Source organism: Labrus mixtus, chromosome 13 (genome assembly GCF_963584025.1).
Source record: "Labrus mixtus chromosome 13, fLabMix1.1, whole genome shotgun sequence".
NCBI classification, from domain to species: domain Eukaryota; kingdom Metazoa; phylum Chordata; class Actinopteri; order Labriformes; family Labridae; genus Labrus; species Labrus mixtus.
Genome location: NC_083624.1, coordinates 3,939,401 through 3,959,074, shown reverse-complemented (window position 1 = coordinate 3,959,074; position 19,674 = coordinate 3,939,401). Strand labels below are relative to the sequence as shown.

General features: G+C 41.3%; 1 protein-coding gene across 7 annotated transcripts in view; it reads left to right on the top strand.

Moving 5' to 3' along the window:
- Positions 1 to 19,674, top strand: part of dachd (dachshund d) — a 104,766-nt gene that overhangs the window by 66,792 nt on the left and 18,300 nt on the right. For 2 of the 7 annotated variants that reach the window (XM_061053194.1, XM_061053193.1), the window contains exons 4-7: positions 3,064 to 3,207; positions 10,618 to 10,790; positions 10,909 to 11,044; positions 11,209 to 11,340. In XM_061053194.1, coding sequence (XP_060909177.1) covers positions 3,064 to 3,207; positions 10,618 to 10,790; positions 10,909 to 11,044; positions 11,209 to 11,340 — 585 coding nt within the window. Of the gene's footprint in view, positions 1 to 3,063; positions 3,208 to 10,617; positions 10,791 to 10,908; positions 11,078 to 11,208; positions 11,341 to 19,674 lie in introns of all 7 variants that reach the window. The other 5 variants (XM_061053192.1, XM_061053191.1, XM_061053197.1 and 2 more) reach the window with 3 other exon arrangements.

The following is a 19,674-nucleotide window of genomic DNA, read 5'->3' as shown; positions in this document are numbered from 1 at the left end:
TGCCGCCATTAATTATTCAAGATGTATTCATTTTAAAGCACAGCGCGTCCAAATCATCCTGTTTACTCTACAAACAATACAAGTATAGAACATTGCTCATCCAGAAGGTACATCAAGACGCCGCAATCTGGGGCAGTTAGCCTTAATTTTGCGAGATCAATGCATAACTAGGCTCCTCTCGATATGGGGTCTGTGCTTGGCCATGCTGCAGAGCCGAGTGGAGTCAGCCTGGAGACCATGCACTAATTACTGGAGTGTTTACTGCTCTGCTGGATAGCATTTGTACCATTTTGGATCATATCAGCGAGTCAATGTGCTCTGCGCTGCACAGATAAATAAGACATTAAGATGACAGTGTGTGTGAATGAAATTAGAGTGGAAAATTGATAGTCATCAATTATAGAATAAACACAAGTCTAAAATGGGTGAAATTAACAGCCACACACGTATGTATGGTTACAGGACACAGAGGCATGCGTGTCGGCAGACGCAGACTGTCATGCACACAAAAGCAGCACACATACAGAGACTCTTGCTCCTGCACTTTGATAGGGATCTGTTTGGTCACACTCTCTGCGCCAGCTGTCAGCCCAGCTCCACTGCTGCGATTTAATTAGTCTGTTTATGTCCTTTCTAATAATAAAGCTCTCTGGGTGGAAGGACACATCCAACCAGCTAGCTGCGCGCTCCGAACCTGCTAGCTGCGACTAGCGCTGGTGGCCCAGTGAAAAAGCTAAATGTGGGCCATGATGGAGGATGGTGGCTACTTCCTGCTCCTGTAGACGGAACAACGGCCCTCAGGCTCAGATCTAGTATCACCCCCTACTCAATCCTAACCTTAACCATTAGGGGATAAAGCACATACTGACCTGATATGAGTGTCTAGGGGCAACTTCATCCATCTTCCTCTCTGGCTCTCTTGTGGGAGCCTTTGTCAGCCGAAGCTCTTGAGAGAGACTAGATTGTAGCCATAGGCTGAATGGAATTCATTTCAGGAACATATCATAACACCTCTTTTGCTGCTACGGATTATTGTCATGTCTGATTTATGCAACACAATGCAGTTAGTGTTTTTTTTTTTTTCTTTATGCTGATTAAAAGGCATCGCAAAATAGGGTCCAGCTAAGCTGCAATACTGGGAGAACAAATGTGGAGTAACAGAGTGAGACACACAGATAGACAGAGAGTGGCAGAGCAGACAGACAGCCTTCCAGCCTGAGTAAAGAGCTTGATGGGTCCCTGTCTCTCTCTTGGGCTTTGGCCCTCACCATCTCTCTATTAGTCTGCCAGGCTCATGGGAGCCAGGTGACAGATAAGTGAAGAACGACACACACATTTTAATAGACATTTCAAAAGATAAACCTGATAATCATTTCTCTTTTTAATGAAGTCTAATGTCCTCGTTCTAATTCTGCTTGCATCGCCTGTTAAGCATCGGCGCTGAGACTTGAATATGCATGATTTGTAAGTTGTGAGGCACCACAGATGAAGCTACAAAATACACAAATGCAGACAACTGCAGAAATAGATTACAATAACAGTGGGGAATTGATTAAACATTATTTCCGTAATGATCCGTATCAAGTTCTATCATCTTTTGAGTGGCAGCGGAGTTAAAGAGAGGAATTGACACAAGGCGAGATGACACGCGGGACAAATCTTGTGTCATGGAAATATTTGTTTGACTGTCTCTTGCGGTTAGTTCACGATAGCAGGAGCAGAGCTATAAAAAAACAACTGACCAGTCGAGTTGTCATCCCTCATCAACATTAGGCCTCATTCTTCATTAATTGGATGGATTAATTTGGAGTGCTTTGATGCGAGGGTGATGCATGCGTTGGGCTGTCCCCTCCTCACTATTCTCTGTCAGGTTGAATTTAGCCAGGGAAGGGGCTGACCTTTGAAAGTGAAGAGATCAACACAATTTGAAAAGACAATGTCACTTGGTGTAAATGTGATACGTGTAATAAATGACATTCAACCTTTCAGTGATGATGAGCTTTCGCAGGTTGGAGTAATGCAAAATATGCACGTCGTGTAAATTGCATAGAATGTGGAACAGTTTTCTAAGCCTAAGACGGTGCGGCAATAGAGCCCGAACATCATGTGCTGTCATTTTCCTGTGATTATTTCCAAGAGGGAAACATTAGCGCGGAGCAGTTACACCACTGCAACACAATCACAGTGATGACAACAAAGTGACAATCGCTTTTTTCCGTGATTAGGCTGTAAAAACCTCGCCACCGCGGCCGCAATCAGCGCGAGGAATCAGAGATAGAAATAGTTGGTTCTCTTTCACGAAATCACCCCAGCGGTCGCCTGAAAGAGAAAGGTGTTTCTTCTCAATTATGATATGGGAACCCTCATCCAAATAGAGCTATCAACCTACACTGAGCCCAGACATCTTCACCATCGCACTGCCTCTCCTCTGGGATCCAAGATAAAAAAAAAAAAAAAAAAAGAGGAGAGAGCAAGCAAGTTCAAACAATGTTAAGGAATTTCACAATCTTAGCATGTCCTTCACAGTGGGAACAAACACAAGAAGGTGCCTTTTGACAAATTCAATTTAGAGTCCCTAAAAATAAACCCCATTCCAACAAAATAATGAATGAACCTGCTGGATTCTGGTAGAGAGGCATAATAAGAAAAACTGTCATACATAATCTCTTGTTGGACTTTTGGATTAGATAACAGGACTGTAGAAAACTGGCTGTTGTTGGGGATGTTCAAATACATTTTGTTCCGTTTTAATTCAGAGTCTTTGAGTTTTGGTTGATAATGAATAATATAGGGTGTTCACATTTCGCAACTATTTCAAAATAGACTAAAAGCAAAATTGTCAATATTGAATACATTCATTGTAATAGCGTCAGGTAGGTAAACCATGTCAAATCAGTTTTGCCAAGTGTGGCTAACGTTAGCAGTGCCAGCACCACCAGCCTTCAGTCCTCCTTGCAGGTTAACGTCCAAATGCCTGTGCTAAATGTGGTCATGCATTGTTATACAGTCTTTATGCCATTTGAACCTGACACAGCTTCAAACAACTTTATCTCCATTTTCTAGATCCACATACCGGCTTACCGCGCTGCTCCTATGAGATGCTATCCGTTCCCTATGCTTGTTTACAACGGGACAGAAGAGAGAGGAGAGAAGGCCCATTTGCCGGAACTACAGCCGGTCTGTGGCTACAACCCCAGCAAGTGGCAGGTGGCTGTATTAATGTTTCAGCGCAACACTTGACTGGCATTGAGGGCCAACACATACAAATATTAATAATTCGTTTAACCGAGCAGTAATTCCGATGCCGACTCGCAAGGGTAACGATGTTTAATTGTTTCATCGGCTAGTCGCGCACATCCTTAATAAGTACCCCTCTCATACAGTGCTAGTCGATCGGAAAAAAATATACAGACATTGTAATATTGGTGGAAAACCAAAGATTGCTAACATTTTGCTAGCTTTGACTAAAACTATACCATCTGCAAGCGCCGCATTTGTGTTGGATCATTTCATCCACATGCAAAGTTGCCAATTTGATTCTGAATCTTTGGCAGCATCCGAGGCTAATTTCAATACTGGTATCCTTATTGGAATAACTCCAGCTTCAAGTTCTGCAGATTTATCCCAAGTTTAGAATTGCAAACTTCAGATTCGATGCAATAAAACAGTAGAACTGACTTACAAACACATTCTAAAAATGTATCAATTCATTTCTTGTGGACAGTTAATGTAATAATCTTGAACCAATTTGGCTCAATATGCTTTTTTTTTCACTGACAATTGTCCTTTTTTGTCCGTTTTAATGTGAATTCTTCTGTATTTCAATATCATTGCTAATAGAGAAACCTAATTAGTTCAGGCTGAAACAAAGTTTTGAATGAATGAATAAAAGAATATTGTTAATTCTTTTTAGTTTATCTGTGCACTTCGATGTGATTCAGCCCAAGTAATGAGATTTTTTTTTTGAACTGCACTGGTGTAAAATTCACGCATTACAGTCAGTTCACCTTGAACTCATTAGCAAAGCTGTAAACTCTACACTGCATTACTGATTTTCCCTCAAGAGGTGATTGTAATGGAGGAAGTGAGCGCCCAGGAGGTAGTGATGCTAATTTTGTAATTAAAACAGATGATCTGATGACCACATGCAAACTGATCCCCCTCCACCCCCCCTCTTCCTCCAAAGTGATATGACGGCAGAGTGGGCCGTGATTGATAACGCTCGTCAATATATTTCATTTCAGGAGCCTTAGTCAAATGACAACTGGTTGTCATTGACTGAAAGCAATCTTTTTAAAAGGGGAGCCTTTGCTAAGTATCAGATGAAAATGATTCCTCTGTCTGCTTGGGTGTCACTGTCTGTACGAGCTTTATTGATTGGGCTTGAATATATTGCACCCGCAGTAGTAACAGCTGCTGGTAATATCTCTCCTCTCCTTCTGCTCTCCTCTTGTGCTCGCAGCACTTTCCCGTGCCACGGCTTGTTGTCAGCGATCAGATGTTGGGGCTCTCACTCTGATGTTGAGTATTTATCAGGAGTGATGTGTGACAAATGTAAAGTGAGCCTGGTTCCGACCCAAATTAGAAAAGCAGAAAAACAGCGTTTGCTAATGCATCCTGAAGGCCCTGGCTGTCCCGGCCACCCCCCTAGTCCATGTGCATGATTGTGTTAACTAAACCCACCATTGTCTCCCTCTACTCTACACACTCCGTGTTATCGAGCACAAGGATGTTGGCATTGGTTGCTAAAGGTCATTTACTGTAATGAGATTTGCCACATGCGAGCATATGGCTTGATTATTGCCCTGTTCGTTAACATTTTCAGCAAAGAGACAAATAGACAGCTAAAACAGGGAGCGAGCCGCGAGCGAGGGTGGGGCCACGGCGAGAAAACGTGTTTAGCATTTTCTCCTCAAAGATAGCGAGAACTTTTTTCTTTCCACAACAGATCTGCCACGGGGATGATTGATCTTTCAATTTTCAGAAGGAATGCGTGCCATTAGAGCTGAGGATTTAAATTATCCTATAAAAAAAAAAAAAAAAAAGAAAAGTTGCCTGCTTTAGATTTTCATACACTTAAAGGACAAACACCTCTGTCTGTCTCCTCGATAATTTCTGCCACATGTTACACTCCGGTGGTTTGGGTAGGAAAGCAATTACGTTACCTCATCAAATCAGAAATGTTTTGTTATCAAGCCGTCTCATATATTACGTTAAATTAGGCATCTTGACTGGAAATCTTTGCCAACCTGAATCTTTGGAAGATGTATCTTTTTATCCCGGCATGCTCGACATATTTTGTTTGTTGATTTTTGTTACCTTGAAATGGGTCCAATCATCATAGCTCTTGGAATGTAAAGGATATTGTTTGCATGTGTTTTTTTTTGTTTTTTTTATCTCATAGGCCCCCATGTGTGTTATTACTTATACACAATTATCCATACTGCATCTTTGTCTGAGTGTGTATGTTTTCATGTTTACATCTCCTCCTTACTGGGATCGTTTTATGGCCTTTTTCTTGTGTGTGTGTGTGTGTGTGTGTGTGTGTTTGTGCTTATACATGAGTGTACAGCAGGTATTTAACAAAGGCAAGATGTTTGCTTTATTATCAACATTAACTGCGTAAACACAAAAGGCTTCAAAGTTTCATTCAATGACACTGAGGGGCCGTGGGTGGCTACATCAAAGCTCAATACCTTCCTCTCTCCCCCCATTTTAATGAGAAACAGGACTCACCAGCCTTGACTGAACCTGCCATCTGTGTGTGTGTCTGTTTTGTCTTGTTTGTGTGTGTGTGTGTGTGTGTGTGTGTGTGTGTGTAAGCAGGAGCAGTTGTGTTTTAGTGCATATGTTCGCATGTGCTTGTGTTTTTTGTAAAGTGGCACCAAGATGCCAGGCAGTATATTTATGGAGGCTGTGTCTTATGTTTGATCTAATGGCTATAGGGCTCTCTCCATCTCGGATTCTGGAGGAGATTAAGAGTTGTAGTAAAGATGAATAGCTGATTAGCGCTATGGAGAGACCTCTAAATGTCTCGCTGCATGACAGACACTTTGTCATGAGCCATTCATTTCCTTTTGGGACCAGTGTGCAAATCCTTGATACGACCACAACAAAGACCCTCCATGTGTGTGCACCGCCGCCTCACCTTTGTTGGAGAAATACATACACGACATGGGGGCATTTTACAAGCGCAATTAGGAGGAAAACTGAGATTGTTTTTGCGGCGGCGGGCTGCATATGCATTGTGCAGGGGAGTCAGTTCATTTAGCTGCCTGACTGGAATGGTCCTGTTCAGTTTGACAGATCAGAAGAGGGGAAAAAATATCTCAACACCATGAAAACTAAAGGCTTAGCGCCCGAGCAAATCAGCCCTTTGTCTTGTTCAATTCAAATCAAAGGATAACCAGGAATGTTTGTTTGACAACAGCATTTACAATGCATTGTTCTGAAGCCCAGAGCCTCCCAAACAAAGACAGATAGGCTTTAAACAAGTCATTTAATTAGCACCGGATCCCCAGCTTTGGCTGCGCCAACCAATTATACATTCCTGAGGCATGTGCAGGTCCTATTTCACGGGAGCGAGAGGCAGATCCTCTCCAGCCCTGTCTCTTACAGTACATCTCTCCCCTTCCATTTAAGAGAAGGTAAATAGCCCAGACAGACAGCTTCATTAGCCAGCGTCTGAAGAGCGTAGGGCCGATTGTCGCTTAAATAGTGCGCTTTTACTGCAGGCCCAGCCGGCGACCTCCGATCAATTACAGCTGACATTATTGTTTGTCGGGAGCTTTTTTTCCTGGACAGAGGGAGTAAAAAACGAGATCAGGCCTGAGCTTTGGCTAGAAATGTAATCTTCCCCCTCTCTTTGGTTCTTTCCCTCCACAAACAATAAATCATTCAGTTGAAGAGATAATAAAGTGCCAAGTAGGAGCTAGTTTAATTTTTGTCAGGGGAAATCTGTCCACAACAGAGTTAAGGGTAAAAGCACAGGCGGCTAGCTCTATACCATTCTCAATGACAAAAGCTTAGCTCCTTTATTCTTATGTTCCTCTGTTGGGTTAAACGTCCAGAAAAGGCTGAAGTCGTGTTAAGATGAAGATTAACTGCTGCACAAATCTCTGCAGGTTATCATTTCTGTCATCAAAATAAATTACTGCTCTCTTTTTAATCATTTTAAAACATTCAATCTTTTTTTTCGGCGTGATTCTTTTAAGTATCCGACCTATCGTCAGCAGTGCGCTTTTGATTCTGATGTAACAGCTTTTTAATCATGTTGTTACCGAGGGCTGTTTTAATTCGTTCAATTCATCCTCAGCGATTCAGATCTCTGCTTATCCATGCGTGAACTCCCGAGCACTGCACGACATAATAGCTGAGCTGTTTATATTGGTATTAAGTGATTTGTAGTTTTAATGATGGTAAATAGGAGTTCACCTTTGCCGGTCCCTCAGGCTTACTTCAGGTAAATTACTCCAAATGCATTGTTTATGCCCTTCAGGAGAGATAGAGAGGGGGGGGGGGGGGGGGGCTTGTGGGAATTCACCTCTCATCAGGTCTGAACTTCTGTATTGGAGATAAACACAAACTGACAAATATGTTTCTAACACTTTGCCTGCTGGAATAGCCACACAATATCCAGGTGATTAATGAGTCTGACTAATGTGTGTTGATTCTGTTGTTTTCTGAATAGAGCCAAATAAAAATCCCTGTTTGTTATTTATCATCGCTGACGAGTTGACTTAAAAAGGCTGCGTGTTTCAAAGCGACCTCGGAAGAAGACTTAGACCCGAGCGGGGGGGGGGGGGGGGGTAATGACTTTGACGAACAATAAGAGGTTAGTCAGAAGTAATCTATATACACAAACAAATAAGTGCAACTGACGAGTTGGCTTTAAAGTGCATTTCTACTTTTGAAAGTTAGAAAGCCATCAGGAGCAGCCGAAGAGGGGGGGTTGTTTGAAATCAACAATTTAAAGGTGGTCAAATGTGCTTGAAGTATATTTGAATAGAGTTTGAATTTTTTTAGTTTTTTAAGACTTATGTTTGGCCTTTATTGGAGAGACAGGACAGTGGGTAGAGCTAGAAAAGCAGGAAAGGAACCACAGGCTGGATGGGAACCCGGACCACAGCTTTGAGGACTACAGCCTCTGTACATGTGGTGCACAAACTAACCACCACCAGTGCTCCTAGATTTTGTATTAATATGTGAGTTCTTTTTTTTAAATGTTTAAATCACCTTGAGTACTCTGTGTGTAATTGGTTCTCTATTAATAAGCTTGCTTTGCATTGTTTGGCCTTTTTCAAGGTTTAAAAACTGTTTCAGATTGTTAGCTGCTCCTGCTTATGATTCTTTATTTATCAGAAGCAAATCTAGAAAAGCAGAATAAATTACACATGAATAAAAAACACTTAACTCTTAAAAAAATAAAAAATAAAAAATAAAAAAATCCAGATTCCTTAACTAAACCAATATCCTCCTCACCTGGCTCCTTTCATCAGCAAATAAAAGGATTCGGTGGACCCTCGTTGGTTGGGGACACATTCCCCTACAGTGGTCTGAATGGGCCTTTATTGGGGAAACACTGCTTTTGGATGGGGTGACATGAAAGGGGCTGGACAGGCACTGAAAGCGAGACTAATACCCCTTACTGTGAACAGAGGGCCAGTGTTTCCCCACGGCATTGTCTGTCAGGTAGAGATGCATCATGGAAGTCCAAGAAAACATCAAGTACAAGATATAAAAAAGACATGAGGGTACTTTTTTTCTCTCCCAGTGATCCTCCAGGTTATTGACTTGGCAAGAACATGTGTCTTTATGCGTGCTGTTGTGCGTGATTGAATGGGTGTAATATATCCACCATAAAGGCAGAAGAAGTCTCTTCACCCTGGCCCTTGAGTGGCCTTGAAAGGTGGATAGGTAGCCTAAACCTCTCCATGTTGTCCTACAGTAAGTACCCCTGCAATCAGGCCCTCTGTGGTGTTTTTTTAATTGAGCTTAGCCTGCTGAGTGGTAATTGATTCAGTCTGAGCTACAGCGGAGGCGCTGATACAAGGTGCTGCTTGGCTTCCGCCTTTCTTTAATCTCCCCTGCTTTATATTGTTTGGGAATACTCGCCACTGAGAAACTGCATGCCATCTTTCTTATGGAAATCAATGCTTCTTTTTAGAAGGAGAGGAACGACAGAGAGGAGTACTTCTCATGTCCTTTCATTTTCAACCAGTGTCCTTCTCTTTAGAGGCTTCGCCATGCAGATCTCCTTGCCCTTTGGCTACTGATGTTTTGTCAGGAAAAGAAGAGTGGAGTTGTTTTGTGGATCAGCTTTCTGTAGTGCAGTATCTTTTTTCTCCCCCTTTCTTTCACGCAGCTTTTTTTTTTTTTTTGCTTTTTTTTTTTTTTTTTTACCTTGAACCGGGCTGCCAAGAAAAAGAGAAAAAAAAAGGAGTGAAAAATCAACAGAGAGGCTCAATCAGATCCAATAGTGTCTATGAGGTTTTCTTTCAAGCATTTTGAAGAAAAAGCATCTGAGTGTTGGAGGAACGAGACCAAACTGTTCCCAGTCACTTTTGATCCTGCCAGTTCAAAGTCCCCACGGAGGAGAGGGGGCTCGGGAGGAGAGAGGGGGGGGGCCGTGGTTGGGAGAGAGAGAGGGGGAGTTACAGACACCTAGCTTTGACCTTCTGTCTGCGCTCATGTCCTTTGAAAGTTGGCTTGTTTTCATTAAGCCACTCTGAAGCACAGCGCAGGGCCACCGTTTGGCTAACTGTAAAGCCCCTATGGTATCTTTATTAGACATTCTTTACATATTCAGACTACTAATGGTTCAATTTGACCAATTAGGCGTCCGTTGCCAGACAGCAATTGAATAATTTACAACATTTGTAAGATATCTCTGATGTTGTAATGGAATAATTTGTGTGCATATGAAAGAGAAAAGAAATGGAAATTCCATTATTGTGCGAGCTGAAAGTGACTTCTCTCTTCTTTGGCTCGCTCTCTTCTTCTTCTTCTCTCTCTCTCTCTCTCTCTCTGCTCTGGAATATAGGCTGCTATAATTAGCCCTAAAGTCATTGCCATACTGTGGTCTGATGGTACTTGTTTGTCATTAGCACATTTAACTAGTCATTTGGGTAATGGCTTTTGAGATTGTTTTTACAGAGATATTTTTTATATGTAAATATTGAGACAATTTCCATAATGTGCCCTTTTTATTCATCACAGAATAATTGATGCATCTTTATAGCTGTGTAAACTTTGGTCTTTGAATGACTGTGTATATAGTTATCATGCCCGTTTTCTTTATTATTATTGCAGTAGTATCTATTATTAACGTATGCTGTAAAACATTTATGCGTATTATGTTAACATGGAAAGATACCCGAGAAGCGATTAATTCAAATTATTCCATTTTCTTTCCTAATGGACGGCAGTGTAAAGCTTTAGTGTTATTGGACGCAGATTTTAAAGGGGATCTCAGTGGTGGGAATTGCTGATTGCTGAATTTTAACTGCAGCAGGTTTTTGAGTTTTTTCAGCCAGAGCTTCCAGAAGTTTCCCCTGTGAATGTCTCACTCATAACACGCATCGTTGAGTAACCAACGACCTCTTCATTTTGTCTCAGGCCTGGAACTCCCCTTCATGATGATGCCACACCCCCTGATCCCAGTCAGCCTGCCCCCTGCCTCTGTCACCATGGCGATGAGCCAGATGAACCACCTCAGCACCATCGCAAACATGGCCGCCGCAGCACAGGGCCAGAGTCTGCCCTCCAGAATGGTCACCTCCGTTATAAAGGTTAGTTTTAAAACTGAATGTCACAATAGTTTTAACACAACTTCCTGTGGCGTAATGTTCCTTCCTGGCACTGTATATTTATTTTGTGCGTGTGTCTCTGCTGCTGTTGGGGTTGCAGGAACGTGTGCAGGACAGTCCCTCCCCTGCTCCCTCCTTAGAAGACCACAGGAGGCCGGGCAGTCACCCATCGTCCCACCGCAGCAGCAGTGTGTCCAGCTCCCCGGCCCACACAGAAAGCTCCTCAGACAGGATACGTACGTCTCCTTATAAGCTCACACACAGAAATGGTGAAGAAACAAACTTTAGTGTGCTCTGGAGACTGTTGTTGTTTTGTCTGATTTACAAAGAAAAACTCCATTAATGTATCTTTAATAATGTTCCTAATGTCACTGCTGCTTTTTGTTCATCCTCTCTTTAGCCATACACCACAATGGCATGTCTATGAACCACGCCCTGCTAGGCCTGTCCCCCAACATCCCCCCTGGGCCTAAAGAGGGAGACCTGGCCCACGACATGAGCCATGAAGTAAAGAGGATGCATACTGACAAAGGTGAGTGAGGTTTCAATGTTTCAATGGTTTTTATAGTCCTCAGCAGCCTAACCAAATAAGCGAGCAGCTATACTTTTATAACAGGAACCCCACTTTGCTCTATCTGAACATCACAAACTGAAATCCTCACAGCATCACCAAATGTATTCAACCAGTTACCACTCAAGAAAAAAACCACAAGTAGCAAAAGTGCAACATGACAGACCAGGAGAGGCACGCTTAATGCCTCACTCTACTTTCAACACAGTCACAGACCAAACACTCCACAGATCCTACACACCAAGCGCTTTCAAATCACAGAATTCATCTGATATCATAAAGCAAATGATGAGGGATTTTGATCTCTGAGACATTTGGCAACTGCAGAATCTTTCTACCAGACATAGAAGTTTAAATGTTATAGTCTACATGATACACGTACTGTATGCCTTCAAAAATAACTGACTTCTTTGTCACTGCACTAAAAGTTAGAGAATAGCATGAAGCATTACTTTCTGTTCATCATTCCTCATAGAGGTAAATGACAGATGTAGAACAGATGTTAAGAGTAACTATTGACTGATTTTGACTTAAAGCTTGACTGTGATAGGCTCTCTTTATTTGGAGCCTATATAAACTGTAATTATGGGAATTCATTATTCAAACAAAAACATTAAGAAATTTAAGGAGAGCTCAGCTGGTTTGTAAGTCTGCAGTAAAAGAAAGAATCGTGTCAGTGCCACTAAATTAATGTGTCACAAAAGGCTGGACATCTTTCTTTGACTGTTTTTGGTCAGGGAGGAATCGAGTGTCAACAAATTAGATACTTAAAAAAAAAAAAATAATTTAACAACTGGAGTGGTACAGTATGAAAAAGAAAAGAAAAACCAACAAGTAGAAACAGCAGAACAAGTAAACCAAGCAGAACGTATTCAGCACGCCTCGTGCATTTTATCAACCTGAGAAACACTTAACATTTCTTTAACTTTTTGAAGACTCCTTTTAAGTCCTTGACTATTTATAATACCATTTGAAATATGTTTTCACAGGTTTTACACTAAACATCTTCATTACTCTTGTATTGAATTCATAATTCATCCTTCCAACTTTTGAATACCTTCATGTCTTCAAAGGCTCTGATGTACATTCATCCAGTAATCACTCAAAGGTCACGTTGCAGTGCACTCATGCTCTCTGTAGGAGCAGCAGCCTGTTCACTGCAGCCAAGTAAACAGGTTTGGACTGATCCAGATCTCCAGTTAAAAGAACGAGAGAAAAGAGATCATTTGAAAAGAAAAAAAGTTGAATGAGCTTATCTCAATTCTCTGAAGTGAATTCAATAAAACTTGACAAATGAATATTACAACATGAAAGGATTTAGCATATTTTATAGATTTTCTTTATACAGAGAAAGTACCTTGTTTTTCAACACCAATTGAAAGCAGATATTTTTTACACAAAAATATAAAATGATTGAAGCTGCAGAGTTGAACTTGTTGAACTACTTAAACAATTTTCATCTGGTTTATGATTTGAAGGTTTATGATATATATTTATTTTTTCATAAAGGGAGAATTGTCTTGTTCAAGCTCCTTAAATGTGACTATTTTAAGTTTTTCAGAGTTTTCTGACATTTTATACTTCGTGCATTTAAATAGTTTATGTAAAAAAACATGACAGAAGAGAACACAGCTGTCTATTGCAGCTTCACAAATGTTGAGCTCTTTGCATATAGAGTTGCGGACTTGTGGTTGTGTTTAACTACCATTAACTCTGAACACAGAGAGAGAAACATGTTCATAATGTTGACCCTCAGTCACATTGTCCATGTAAATGTTTGTATTATTAATTGCTGACTTTTATTTCATTAAAATCCTGCTGTGATTGTAAAAAAAAAAAAGAGAGAGAGAGAGAGAGAGAAGAAAAAAAAGATAGAAATCAACTAAGCATGTCGGATTAAATACAAAATGAAGCAAATAATAGATTTTAGTATTCTCTGTTGGTTTTGTGTGGAGCAGGGGTGCGCTGTGCTGTGCTGTGCTGTGCTCTGCTGTTCTGGGTGAGACAGGGTGGGGTGAGGCTGATAATGATATTAAAACCACTGTGGAAATCATTGGGCTGTATGTTCCCTGTTGGCTAGGCTGACGTGAAGATCAGTGTTAGACCTTCACTCGCAGGGTGTGAAGCATGTGAATAGTAATAATTAGCAGGATCATGAGCTGAATTTATGGGTCACAAACTGACTAACTGTGTGTGTGTGTGTGTGTGTGTGTGTGTGTGTGTGTGTCAAAAAGAGAGTCAGGCAGGCAGAGCAGCACAAACACTATAAAAAAAAAAGCTTTATCTAAGGATCCACACACTTAATCATCTGCACGGTTCCTCAGTAGCAGATATATAACTTTCCAGCTGAAGTGCCTCCTCCACACACATATAATCAACACAAATGGACTGTAATTCCTTTGCAACATTACAGGAGAAAGCAAATGACCGAGCAATCCACACCAATCCCGGCTAGTTGACCCACGCACATCTCCCCACAAACACGCTTTATTATCTTTTGAGATTGTCAATTCCTAATATGTCACTGGACTTGATTAGGATTCTGAGCTCTCCAGCGTGTGCACCAGAGGTCTCGGGCTGCGGAAAAACATTTTTATAAAATAACCCATTAATGCAGAGGAGTGCAACTAAATTAGTTACCAATTTGCTGAGCATGAATTAATGAAGAGAGCTTCTCCCGGCTCCCACAGTTGTAATTTTCATAATAACCCCAGACCTTTATTTGGCAGGTTGTTTAGTTTTTTCGTTTGAAGGTTTTCATTAGTCTAATGAGGACTGTGCAAGGGCGAGCAGTCAGCACAATTTACATGAGGAAGCTATCATAATAAATGAGGCAATTTGAATAACATGCACAGGTTTATGCAGCAAGATAAGAGAGATTGTAGCAGCCAGATTCAGAGGTAACCAATACATTAGAACCAACTAATAACCAAAGTAATTCCAATAAAAGCTTTAAGTGAAGGGAATAAAATTAATGATAGATATATTGAACTGTAATGATATGATACATGATGCATTAGATTAATAAAATAAATGTGTTCCATTGTTCAAGGGGGGAGAGGCCTCTCCATCCGAAGCTTTGTTTATGGTGAGCTTTTTAATTAGGCTTGTTCATCGCATCAGTTTGTTTAGATAAATGAGATAACATTCCAATGGTTTAATGATATCTCTCCACTTGTTTGATCTTTATGATCCTGGCAGAGCATTAAATTAATCTCTTGCAATGCACTCTTAGAAGAGAGCTCAGCGGGCACAGAGGAAGGATGCGGTGCCCCGGCTCTTAGGGAGGCTATTTAAATAGACCAGACACCTCAGAGACAGCCACTATAATGTCACATCACTCATCTCCTATGAACACGTCTCATCTTTTTCATGTCATCTCTGCTGATGAAGGACAAAGGCTGTTTGTTGTCGTCTAAAAAAGCCTGTTTCCGAAGTTGTGTCACCAAGTGCACAGTAACCAGATGGTTACTCCGGGTTTTTTTTTTCTTCTGCGCTGTTGTTTGAACTTGATTATTTTTTGTCCAAATTTTGCCCAAGAAGAAAAAAAAAAAAAAAGTGGGAGATTAGATGTTGTGTGAGGAAAAAGGGGGCTAGTAGAAAGCAAAGAGTTATCTCACATGAGACTAATTGAATTGCTTCAAACAGAAAGTCTGTGGCGAAAGCTTCCGACAAGCCTCTGTCTCGTGAAACAGCAGGTAGCTGACAAACAAGGGGAAGTTTGAAAGGTACAGAAGCCTTTGGCTGTAAACTCACTTTGGACATCAAACAATTGACATCGTTTTATTTCCTCGGGGAAAAAGGTGTTTGAAACTCAAGCCATATGTATGTACATGCGAGTAGGAGTTTTCTGTGAGCGTTTTTCCAACAACAAATTTCTCCACTTTTCCTCAGCCCTCCCTCTGCAGTGAAAGACTTCACATCTCTTTCACACAGAGCTGAAATGTCTGACAGCAGAGCTGGAATGCAGCATGTAAACTGATTCTGTAAACCATATTTTAAAAGTGTTGGATTCACTGGTAATATGATACTGGCACTTCCCTGGTAAACATTATATATCCTTGTTGACACAACAGTAGATGCACTCATAACGTCCTCCCAAGCACAAATGGATGCCTGTGGTATAATAAAGTCAGCAAGAGGTGGATCCTTTCATAACTCCTTTCATGACCACCACAATGGACAAATCTGATTTGCCACTGAAGAGGATCTGATGCCCTTTTTTTCCTCCCCAATGCTGATCTCAGTTCTTAGACTTGGACATGTAAATCCCTTTAATGATTTGAGGCCAACCACTTGAAAACTCAGTGAAACAGCCAACAATGTAAATGTGTCAACAATTCTGTCGTCTGGTACTCAAAAATACTCATTGTGAATATTTAATCTAAATTATCACCATCAAACCAAAGGTAATGGGTTTCTCATTTTAAAAAGATCAGATTGAAGCCTTCTTTCGTACACCAGCCAATCCTTAGGTTAAAGCTCCTCTAAGGAGTTTTGAACAGAGGTTATGAAACAGAACAAAATGTATTCCTATGCCTCTATAAGGCTTCCTATAGGCAACAAAATCATAAGTGACAAGATTAACTGTTTCTATATCGTTTAAAATGTTTGTAAACGCTGTCTCTCTGGGTAGTTGTCAAAAGATGTTTTTCAAATCTTAAAGATACGGTGTACTGTAATTAAAAAAAAAGCATCACTAGGTATGAGATGAGGTTAGCTAAGAGATGAGAGGTATAGCCTTCTCCATAGGGGGGCGCCTAACGTCACAGGAGCTTTAAACACAGCGCTCAGAGATCAAACCTGCATCTAAGGGCCTTGAATTCTGTGTTTTTGTGATTGTCACATGTAGGTATCTTTGAATCTAGTCTTTCTGTTGCACGTGGAAAATATGTCAGACCTTGTTTCAAAATGAAGTTGTATCTCTGATTGCTGATGCTTTGCAAACTTTGACTAACAACACCCTCTGCACGCTCCACACTTTTGTTGTTTGTTTTCACACAATAGTTTTTTAGGGCTCACTACTGAGATATGATGTGGAATTTGGGCGTAGACTAACATAATCACCTGTATACCCCACACCACATTTTAGGCCATATAGGAAGCCAACACCGTACCGATATTGGCATTGGAACATTTTTGAATTATTGGCCGATTCTGAGTACCAACATTTTCTGATACCAAAAGTTCTGACTTCTACCGTGTTGCACCGCTGCTTAGTTATGAGTTCACTGACTTGCATGCATTGTAAATACCCACTACCACATTTTTGGCATTGTAGGTCAATACTGATAGCAGCATTGGTATTGGAACAACTCTAATTGCCACACCTTTTCTTGGTGAGGATGCTCTCTACATGTCCGGTTGATTTGCTCTGGGCTGCACTATCTGCAGCCCCAGTTTACTGTCTGAATGATGAAGTGGTACCCGTGTCACACTCTATTACATACAGATGCTTTGGGCAAGGACCTGTGGACACTGATGGGCTCATGTAGAGAGTTTGAAAAAAAGATGAAAAAGACAAAAAAGTGATTTCCAGCCTTTGTAGTCTTTGTTCTCTGCCTCCTTTGCATAACCATTTGCAATGATAAAAAGGAAGTCAAGGGACTTTGTATCAGGCGTAAAGTTTCCCACCTCAGTTTCATGCTCTTTTTTTTGCGGTGTAAATATTTCACTGACATTGATGGTATCTCCGTACAGTATCATTAAAAGTTGGATATGCTCGGTGTAAGCTCCTTCTCTTCATCTCCCTGACTTTAATGCATAGTGTTTTGTTCAGTCCTCCCGATGTCCTTGGCGTTGCGAGCTTCAAACACATGCTGACTACCTGACTTTCCCTAAGTCAGGAGGCAAGATCATTAGCCATCACAACCCTGAAATGTGACTTGGCAGACAATAATGCTTTATGATCAAACAACTTGTCAGTGCGTCCTGTTGAAATGAAAGAGTGCAAAAAAATAATTCAATAGAGGATCAATCAAATTTCCCCCCAGCCGGCGTGAGAGAGATTGCTGATGGTGCAGAGAGGGGGCTATTCCTCGAGGACACGGGAGTTCATTTGGATATTTGTTCTCCCCCTCATGAATGTTCCATTGCGTGACACCATCTCCTGCTAATCACATTTCACTGAAAAGGGGGGATGCTTTTAGGGACGTTGAAAAGAGAGAGGTTCTTTTTAATCTTTGAAATGCCTCAAAAGTGACAGAATGCTTTCTCCTGCCAAGACGTGAGCCTCGGATGGGGAGATAAATATGCTGTGGTCAGCTAAGTGTATCTAGTGAGCAGAGAGGCAAATTTAATAATGCATTATCATTCACTGGCGAAGGTGAAATCTCCCTGTCCATCAGAAGGCTGAGGCCTGTTTCATGTTACCCTTCACTGCAAATGAACAAGTGCTTTACTCAGCCATACCAGAGATGCACAGTAGGCACCGGTGCTCTACTCTATCGGCTGCTGTGGACTGTCAGGAAAGCAGGTCTGTAATCAAAGCAATCATCTATCAGTCTTGACTGGAGACAGTAATGATCACAGTCTTTATCCTGATAAAACTGTTTTTGAACAATAACCTTCTTTTTCTTTTTTCTTCCCCTCGCTGAGAACACAAGGTGTGTTTAACATATCTGAGCATCTGCTATTATGCAGATTGTGGGAACATATTTACCCGAATGCCCTTGGACAACAGCATTAAACAATTATGAAGATTATGTACAATGCAGGAAATTTGCGATTCAAAACAATTCTTAGCCGCGGCAACTGTTGCAGACAGATAAGGTTGACCCTGAGTATGTATTTCTGTACTTTTTTTTGAGACATTCTGCAGGGCCATTTGTATAATTTAATATTTACATGTAAACAGTAATTAAGTGATGCTGCCTACATGCCAGGGCCAGGCTCTGCCAAGGTAAACACCAGGCCTAGTAGTTTGCCACAGTCCATCATGTTTACAGACTTGCAGAGCCGAGTGCTGTTTGTGTGCTCTGCCTTGGCAAAGCCCATAAAACACCACCGATTGCATGCAGAGTGTTGAACACAGTCACTCCTATCGTCTGGCAGTCTGCTCACTGACTTGAGGACATTGTGAGTCAAACCTTTAAATTTTCACTCTGCGATAATTACGCCGCTATACTTGAGCTTTTATATCCTTTCACTGAGAAAGTAAATCATTCCTAATAAAGAGAGGAAGAATAGGGGGCGGAGGGAAAAGTGCTTGAGGACTAATTCTCTTCACTCCCTCCCTTCTCTGCGCTCTATTCTGCGATTTGAAAGCCTTTCACTGACTATTCCAGTCACCTTGACTTTGCAGCTGCAGCCTTATAGTCTGTTGCTTATCCTGCCTAACCCCAGCCTGTCAATTAGGTGTTTAAAAATTAATCTCTTTAACTGGAAAGACCATGCCAGCTTTCTTCCGTCTGTAAATGAAGTGTTATTAATTCGCACACAGCGCAAAGCCAGTGTTATGAATAATGTTATCAAAACAGATTTCCACACGTTTAACACGTTGCTCCTATTAAAACCCCTTCAGTATTTTTATAACTGTGAAACCAGGACTGCTAATGGATTTGCATCCGTTTTTTCGAGGCTCCTACAGCAGAGCGAGTGCTCCTAAGCCTGGCCTTTTAAAGTTTACATTTCCCGTTTCCTCTTTTGTTCTTTCATCTTCGTTTAAAAGCAGCTCAGTATATCCAGTCTGGATTAGTGCCAGCGCAGCGTCGACACTCGTTCGGCAGCAACAGAACGGCACCGCCTCTCCCTGTAGGATTGCAATGCCAGGCAATGACACCAATGTGTCTACTAAACCCCCCCCCCCTCTCTTTTCTTTTCCCCTCCCAAACCCAGCACAGCTCTGATCTAGCAGCAGGCTATCTGGCCAACCACACCAAGCTAATACTTGTTCCATTAAAACCTGGTGATTACGGGGGATTTCCTCTCTGTTTGTTTGTTTGAATGCTTAATTATCAATATGTAATTGGCATGTGTATTGTGATGTTGGGTGCATATTCCGGTGGCATATTTTACTGGAATGCACATTGCTATCGGGTGGAAACAGGACTCCCCAGTCACTGTCTAAGTTAAGCTGCATGAGAAGTTGCTCTAATGAATTAATAAATGCTAAACAAAGGAAGACTAAACAAAGAGGAAGAAATAAATGGCTTGATGATTAGTGGGTCAGAGAGATTAGTAGGGTATACAGTACCAATGATCCCCCTCTGAAATGGGAATGATTCAGGCAAAATACCCGATCAATAGTTTAGGCCAATTTAATCTCTGGGATTCTTCTGTCAATAAATGCACCCG